Genomic DNA, 8555 nt, shown 5'->3' with positions numbered 1-8555 from the left:
ATTGAAACTCAAACTCAAACTCGACTTGAATAAAGAACATGTAGGGTATGAGGATAGACTTAGTTCAATGTTCTGATAAGCCTTACATACCTGGAACAAAGATTATCTAGGCAAAAACTTGAATACTTAGCTTGAAAACCTTGAACCTTATGTCACGGACTTAGACTTCAACTAAGACCTCCGTGCGGCACTTGAAAACTTACTCACGAATCTTTCATGATCTTGCAAGCTCAAGTAAGCCTTTAAGACTAGATCTCTAAGGGAGCACTAGATTGTAAGAAAGATTAGATAGCTTTTATAAAGAAGGCTTTGTATTAATTGGAAGAATGCTTGATTTCTGGATGGTTTTCTATAATTGAATGCCCCCTCTATTTATACTACTCCTAAGGGGCTCAACTGTAAATAAAAATTTCTATACAAGTCCTTCCATATTTGTAAAAAAGTCCCGACTCTAGAATTCTCTTCACACTCTAGAGAATTTCATATCTTTCAAGACTTTTCTACAAGTTTTTACAAGAATCTAGAGTATTCCACTAACCTCTCCAAGACTTTAGATTCTTCTCCCTTTTTCATGATCAAGTGTTGGGTCATAAAATTCTCCCCTACCTGATATGGCAACGACTGCGGTGCATTGCTACTGCAAGAAACCCCAAATTTGGTCTTTAAACTTCCACAAGTCTTCATATCTCTCCTAGGTGGCCTGCTCTGGAGATTGTCCATTCCAGTGGACTAAGATCGTAGAAGTGGCCTATTATCCCTATTTTTGCCTAGCTTGGTAGTCCATGATGGCCTCTATTTCTCGATCATGGGAGGCAGTAACAGTGAGTGGTGCCTGAGTTGATTTTCTTCGACTAGGATAATCCTTGTCCTCATAGAACAGCTTGAGGACACTGGCATAAAAGACAGGATGAACCTTAAGATGCAGTGGTGGCTCAAACCTATATGAGATCTTGCCAACCTAGGAAATGATCCTGAATGGAGCCTCATACCTTTGCACTATGCTTTGATGCATGCCTCACAATGCTTTAAATTGCCTTGGGTTGAACTTGACCAAGACCATATCTCCAACTTTGTAATTCATGGGATTATGCTTGCGGTCAGAAAAGTTATTCATTTTCTTCGCTGCCTTTTTCAAATAGGACTTGGAAGTATCGAGCTGTTCCTCAATGCCCCTGGACATATGATAAGCCCACAAACTCTTTCCCTCAAATGCGGCCAATAGTAAATGTGGAGTTTGTAGCTGTTAGCCTGTGGCTAGCTCAAATGGTGTCCGCCTTGTTGCTTCACTCTGATGCAGGTTGTATGAGAATTGGTCTACGTCTAATAGCCTTGCCCAATCCTTCTAATAGGATCTCATAAAGTGCCTCAAGTAGCATTCTATCAAGGCATTGGCTCGCTCTATCTGGCCATCTGTATGTGGGTGGAAACTAGTGGAGAAATGCAATTTTGTACCAAGAATCTCGAACAATTCTCTCCAAAAGTTCTCGATGAAGTGTGGGTCTCTGTCACTAATGATGTGCCTTAGAAATACACAATACTTCACCACATTTTTGAAAAATAGTTTGGCAGCCTCCTTAGTAGTGCAACCTGCCGTGGTGGGCATGAAGCCAGCATACTCGGAGAACCTATCTACCCATACCCATCAGAATTTAGCAGACAAGTGATGAAGACTATGGTCACGCTTTCCCATAGATGCTCCACTATGAGCAGAGGCTCCAAGAGCCCTCCTGGTTGGCATTGATCCACCTTGTCTTGCTGGCACACAAGATAAGTCTGCACATAGCACTAAATATCATCTCGCATGCGTGTCCAATAGTAGATTGCCTCAATCAAATCCCTTGTGTGATGCTGCCCGACCTAAAGTGTGTCATGGCTTTCCTTCATGATCCGCCGCTTGATGGTTCTAAATTTTGGCACATAGATCTTCCTCCCGGCGGTAAGCAGGAGTCCGTCTTCTATCCAGAAGCGCCTTGTCTTGCCCTTAATGGCTAACTTCATAAGCCTCTTTGCCTCGGGATCGTGCTGTAGACCATCCTTGATTGTATCTTGGATGTCACAATGTGCTGTAGTGATGGCATCTAGCTCGAACTTCCTACTTAGGGCATCATCCATAATATTTCCTTTGCCTAGCTTTTACTCCAGCTCATAGTCGAACTCGGCTAAAAAGTCCTGCCACCTAGCTTGCTTCGGCGTGAGCTTCTTTTGTAATTAGAATTAGCTAGTGGACACATTGTCGGTATGGACAAAGAACTTGGAGCCTAGTAGGTATTGTCTCCATGTGCGTAGGTAATGGACGATGGCCGTCATCTCCGTCTCCTACATGGTGTACCATTGTTCTATTTTGTTCAGCTTGCGGCTCTCAAAGGCAATAGTGTGCCTCTCTTGCATCAATACTCCTCCAATGGCATAGTCATAGGCATATATATGCACTTCGAATGTCTTAGAGAAGTCAGGCAATGCTAGGACCGGTTCCTTTTGTTACAATAACCTTGAGGTCTTCGAAGGCCTTCCTACATTTCTCGCTCCAAACCCACGACTTATTATTCTTTATTAGTTTGGTAAGTAGATCGGCTTTGGCGGAGTAGGCATTATTAACCTGCGGTAATAGTTAGCAAGTCCAAGAAAGGATCTATGTTTGGTTACCTTTGTGGGCTCCTCCAACTCCTTGATGGCCCGAACTTTTGCCTCATCCATCTTTAGTTTTCCCTCACTGATAACATGTCCCAAGAAGTGCACTTCATATTGGGAAAAATTGCACTTCTCCCACTTGATGAAGAACTCATTCTCGCATAAGACTTGGAACACTTTCTTTAGATGCTCCACGTGCTCCTCCAACGTATTGCTATAGATGACTATGTCATCCAAGTAGACTACCATGAACTAATCTACATAGGGGTGGAAGACCTTGTTCATTAATGTGCAAAAGGTGGAGGGTGCGTTGGTTAAGCCGAAGGGCATCACCAACCATTCGTAAGATCCGTACCACATCACATACGTTGTCTTTGGTTCATCTCCCTCTGCTATGCGTACGTGGTAGTAGACCTTCCTTAGATCCACCTTGGTGAAATACTTGGCATGTCCAAGTATATCAAACAAGTCAGCAATGAGCATGATGGAGTACTTGTTCTTCATGGCCACCTTGTTGAGCGCCCGATATTCTATGCATAGGCGTAACAATCCATCCTTCTTCTTTTGAAATAAAAATAGTATGCTATAAGGTGCCTTGGATGGATGGATATGACCGGCTTTGAGGAGCTCCTTCAACTACTTCCTCAGCTTCTCTAACACGAGTGGAGCCATGCGGTATGGTGAGTATGCGACTGGCTTACTCCTGGCTCTAGCTCGATCTTGTGGTCTACTTCGCGCCTTAGAGGTAGATTTCTCGGCAACTCTTCCGGCATTATATCCTTTTTCTCTTAAAGCACCTTCTCTATGCAAGGTGAAAATGCCTTTTTAGCACCATTGTCTTTATCCAATCTCGCAATGGTGGCTATGAACGTCGGCTCCCTCTTCTTTAAGCCCTTCAAAAGCTACATGGCCGATAGATGGGCTTTTCCTTTCTTCTTCGGCATGTTAACTAGAGGTACCATGCAGGATCTCTCTCGCTCCATCACCAAGAGTTGTTGGACATAGGGATCGATCATCGTGTGGTACTATTGGAAGAATTCTTGCCCAAGTATTATATCAAGGATATCTAAGAGGGCAATAGTAAAGCTGGTCTTACCTTGCCACTTGCCCAATGTGAGTCAGTGGGGCATTGAGCATTTTCAGGTGGGTGTTACTTGGCCTATAACTTAGCCCCAACCTTTTTGCCGCCATCTTGGTGATGATGTTGGTTTTCACTCCTGAGTCCACCATAGCATGAGCTAGCCATCCATTGATGGATATGTAAAGATATTGTGCGGAGTAATCTCCCACCTTCTTAGCTTGCTTCGTGATGTCTCTGCATAGACCAATCATGCCAAGATAGGTCGTGTCTGAACTTTTCCCTTAGTCCACTTCCTTTTCCTTTCACTCCAGTAGTATGGCACCAGGTATTTTCAGCTTCGAACACTTAGCATAGCCATAAAGACTTTCATATATACAGTAGCTGCTTTCTTTCATGGTTTTCTCCTTCCTCTCGGCATAGCCCTGTCATCTGAACCTCCTACCATTGGACTTTTTGTCATCATGATTCTTGGTAGGAGGGTATTGCTCCTTGCCCCTATTACGATTTCCCCCACCTTTGGCATGACTACTCTTTGTTTCTTTGCCTTTGTTCCTGTCATGCCTAAAGTCCATTAGGGCTTCGGCTTGGGTGATGGCCTCGTCGATGGTGCTGACTTAGCGATACTCCAACTCTGTCTTGGCCCAGCTTTGCATCCCATCCATGAACTAGAATAACATGTCTTAATTTGTGAGGTTGGGGATTTAAAGCGTAAGGGTAGTGAACTCCTTCACATAGACCCATATGCTACCCATTTTATTCAATTCTCAGAACTTGCATTTGGCCCCATAGATGATATTGTTGGGGAAGAAGGCCTTCCTAAGCTCATCCCAGAATTTCTCCAAAGTGTTGATGGTTCATAGACCCTTCCCGATCTTGGACTCCTTTCAGTTCCACCATAACATGGCCATCTTTGAAAGGTATAGCACGGCTATGTTGATCCTTGTCACATCGTTCTTCACTTTTTACACTTGAAGTAATTCTCCAAGTGACAAAGGAAGTTCTCTACTTCTTATGCATCACGGGAAGCTTTGAACATAGATGGCTTGGAAGTCTCAATCTTGGCCTCCCTGTCCACGCTGGATGTCATGCATCTCCCTGCTTCTACGTCTCCCTTGAGTGCTGCCATCTCAGTCTTCATGGTCTCTATCGTGCTTAGTGAGTCCATGAGCTAATACTCCAAGGAAGTGAACACCTCTTTCATCTCGTACTCAGCCGCCTTGCACACATCTAACTCTTTCTAGATGTTTTCATTCTCCTCAAGGGTGAATTCCTCTAGAGACTTGAACTTCCCGTCGAAATAGTTCAAGCGCTTGCCTAATATCTCTACGGCCTACCGGGAAGTATCCACCCTTGCGATCCACTCCATTCCAGGCTTGAAATCCATAGGCTCATTGCCTCTATCATCGTCACTCACTTCAGTGGCCAAGGGTGAGTAGGATATTAGGGCCTCACTTGGTTTAGGCTCAAGCGGCACCTCCTCACTTCTCTTAGAGTTCTTTTTTCCCTTGCAATGTTTCCTTCCAATATCTTGCTTGATATTGGTGGCGGTAGTGGCGTTGATGTCTCCCTTACTTTCTATATCACTTAGTAGAACCTTGCTCTGATACCATGTTGTCGTGGACTTAGACTTCAACTAAGACCTTCGTGCGGCACTTGAAAACTTACTCACAAATCTTTCACGATCTTGCAAGCTCAAGTAAGACTTTAAGACTAGATCGCTAAGGGAATGCTAGATTGTAATAAAGACAAGAGAGCTTTTATGAAGAAGGCTTTGTATCACTTGGAAGAATGCTTAATTTCTGGATGGTTTTCTATAATTGAATGCCCCCTCTATTTATACTACTCTTAAGGGGCTCAAGTGTAAATAAAAATTGCTATATAAGTCCTTCCATATTTACAAAGAAGTCGCTACTTTAGAATTCTCTACACACTCTAGATAATTCCAAGTCTTTCAAGATTTCTCTACAAGTTTCTACAAGAATCTAGAGTCTTCCAGTAACTTCTCCAAGACTATAGGTTATTCTCCCTTTTTCATAATAAAGTGGTAGGTCATAACACTTAGCTTTTATCCTTTTCTCCAATCCTTGCTCTCAAAGTTTCTAAGTGTTAATGGGAGAAAAACCTTTTGAGTACAGATAAAGGACTAAATTTAGTCCCAAAATGGCTCTGATAAAGTTTGGGAAAGGTGGGGAAAAGACTGAAATGCTCCTCATTAAACTGGGTCTAGGCCGCTATAGGTGCCTTCCAATGGACTGTAGGGTCCCTCTCATAGGACTGGGGGTCCAATTATGGACTCACTAGAAATTGGGTAAGTGGGTCTATAAACAAATCCATGGGTTATAGACCATTGTACGGGTCATCCTGCCAACTCGTAGGTGGAGGACTTAGGCTTCTATTAAAGTGGATTCCAAAAGACACTTCATACGGCTCATACAGGGACTTATGGGACATAGGACCCCATTGTAAAAATTAGGTACAATTTTCTTTAGTTACTTGAATTGCATCACTTGGCCTATGAGTCCCTTCTACAGGTCATAGACCCTTTGATGGGTCGTCACATAGTGCTTGTAGGGACTGACTTAGATTTCTATAATTGGCTATGTTTGGGGTTCTAAGAGCCCTTCCTACGGCTTGTAGAACACTCTACGGGTCGTAGAAATTGTCCTTTACCCCTTAAATTGACTAATTGTCTAGGGGTTCAACAAATTCCTCTCTACGACTCCTAAAACCTTCTATGAACAATTGAGTAGGTTGTATTCCTTTCACAACTTACATTTTCTCAGGTTTTCTATTAGTTCTCGAATTGATCTAGGCTAGAACAATACGAGGTGTTACAGTTCATCAAATCCATAAAATCTGTACGAGCATTCGTTAGTCCAAAAGACATACGAAAGTTCAAACTTACCATATCGATTTCTAAAGGCCATCTTCAGAATTTCACATTCCCTTACTCAAAGTTGATGATAACCTAGTCGAACACCGATCTTTGAGAAGTAACTCGATCCTTGAAGTTGATCAAAAAAGTCATCAATCCTTGTAATGAGATACTTATTCTTGATTGTGACCCTGTTCAATTATTGGTAGTCAATACACATACATAGAGAACCATTCTTCTTCTTACAAAAGAGAATTAGAGAACCTTTGGTGAAATACTTGATCTAATAAGTCTTTCAACCTATCCATAACTCTTTAAGTTTCATCGGGGCTATACGGTAAGGAAGAATCAAGATTGGTTGGGTTTTGGGAAGAAGATCATTACCAAATTAAATCTACCTTTTGGAAAGGATATCAGGTAGATTATTGGAAACACTTCCAAAAGTTCATTAAAAATTGAAATTGACTAAAGTGTAGGGACTTCGAAATCTATATCTCTAACCCACACTAGATGATAAAAACAACCTCTGGAAATCATTTTCCGAGCTTTAAGGAATAAGATAAATTGACCTTTAAACACAAAATTACTACCTTTCCATTCAAGAACTGGCTCATTACAAAATTGAAACCTAACCATATAGTTCTACAATTTATGGATGCACAACATGCATGAAGCAAATCCATATATAGAATAACATCAAAATGGGTCATAACAAGCTATACAAGATCAAATGAGGTGATTTTGTTGATAAATTGAGTCTGGTCAATTTTTATAGACTCTTTTAAGCCAAAACAAAATCATCAATATGAGTATAGACCAAAAAAGGTTCTAACAAGATCTCGGGACTAACATCAAATTTTAATAGCAAGATAAGGAGTAATAAATGATAGAGTTGAAGCTGGATCTAACAATGCATAAAAATCAAACTCAAAAGACCTTTAACATACCAGTTACAAAATCAAGCCAATCCTCCAACTCTTGACTAGTATGTAAAGCATAGAATCTATTTTGGCACTAACCGCCACCTGAATTGGAAGTAGTCCCATGCTGAGTCTATCGGCCTGTATTGGTCTGAGTTTAAGTTTGGGGTCGACCACCTCCACCTCTAATAGCACTTGAAGGACAATCCATTAGTTGGTGACACATCTTGCCACACCCATAACAAGCACCTGATCCCGCCAAACATTGTCCTAAATACTTCTTCCCACACTTCTTGTATAGAGGAATAAGTTGACTACTCAGATCTCTTGCTTGAGGCTTAGGATTAGATACCCTATCATTGTTGAACTTTGGAGCTAGAGTGTTAGAAGAATTTTGACCGCAGAAATTTTGGCAAAATTATGAATGGCCACCATCAACAAACTTGCCATGTGCAAAATCACCATTATTGGTTTGAGGCCTCTTACATTCCCTAACTCCTTCCTCCAACTTCTCCTCCTCTAATTTCTCAGCATATTTTAAAGCCTTGAAATGTCCATCTCCTTGATCAACATGGTGGTTCTACACTCTTTGACCACTAAGTCGACACACCAAAATAAATTTACTCCTGCGAGCTCTAAGATTAGCAACCCTGAAAGGAGAAAACTTTAACATTTGGGTGAACTTAAGGGAATAATCCCTCACACTTATGTTCCCTTGCCTCAAATTGATGAATTCTTGCACCTTAGCTTCCCTCAACTCCAATGGAAAGAAACAACCAAGAAAAACACCCTTAAACTCTTCCCAATCAATATTATAATCATCTCTACCCCTTTTTACTTTTCATTGTTCAAACTAAATTTAAGAAACTCCCTTAATTTGATAGGCCTCTAAGTCCGCCTTCTCCATTGGAAAAATCCCCATGATATCCAAATCTTTCAAATGTTCTTATTAAACTCTTGTGCATCTTCATCCACCTTAGAACCATGGAACTCAAAAGGGTTCATGTGAATGAAATCACGAACATGACTAGACATCATACCCATATTTGAG

General features: G+C 41.5%; 1 protein-coding gene across 1 annotated transcript; it reads right to left on the bottom strand.

Moving 5' to 3' along the window:
* Positions 1–2449: 2449 nt before the first annotated feature.
* LOC129894760 (uncharacterized mitochondrial protein AtMg00860-like) lies at positions 2450–3132 on the bottom strand. The gene is made up of 3 exons (XM_055970408.1): positions 2996–3132; positions 2644–2842; positions 2450–2596 (listed from the first exon to the last, which is right to left on the bottom strand). The coding sequence occupies exons 1-3, from the start codon at positions 3130–3132 to the stop codon at positions 2450–2452; spliced, it is 483 nt and encodes a 160-aa protein (XP_055826383.1).
* Positions 3133–8555: the final 5423 nt, after the last annotated feature.

Source organism: Solanum dulcamara, chromosome 7 (assembly GCF_947179165.1).
Source record: "Solanum dulcamara chromosome 7, daSolDulc1.2, whole genome shotgun sequence".
In the NCBI taxonomy this organism is placed as follows: Eukaryota; Viridiplantae; Streptophyta; class Magnoliopsida; order Solanales; family Solanaceae; genus Solanum; species Solanum dulcamara.
Note: the sequence above shows the minus strand (reverse complement) of the source record. Positions and strands in the feature narration are given on the sequence as shown.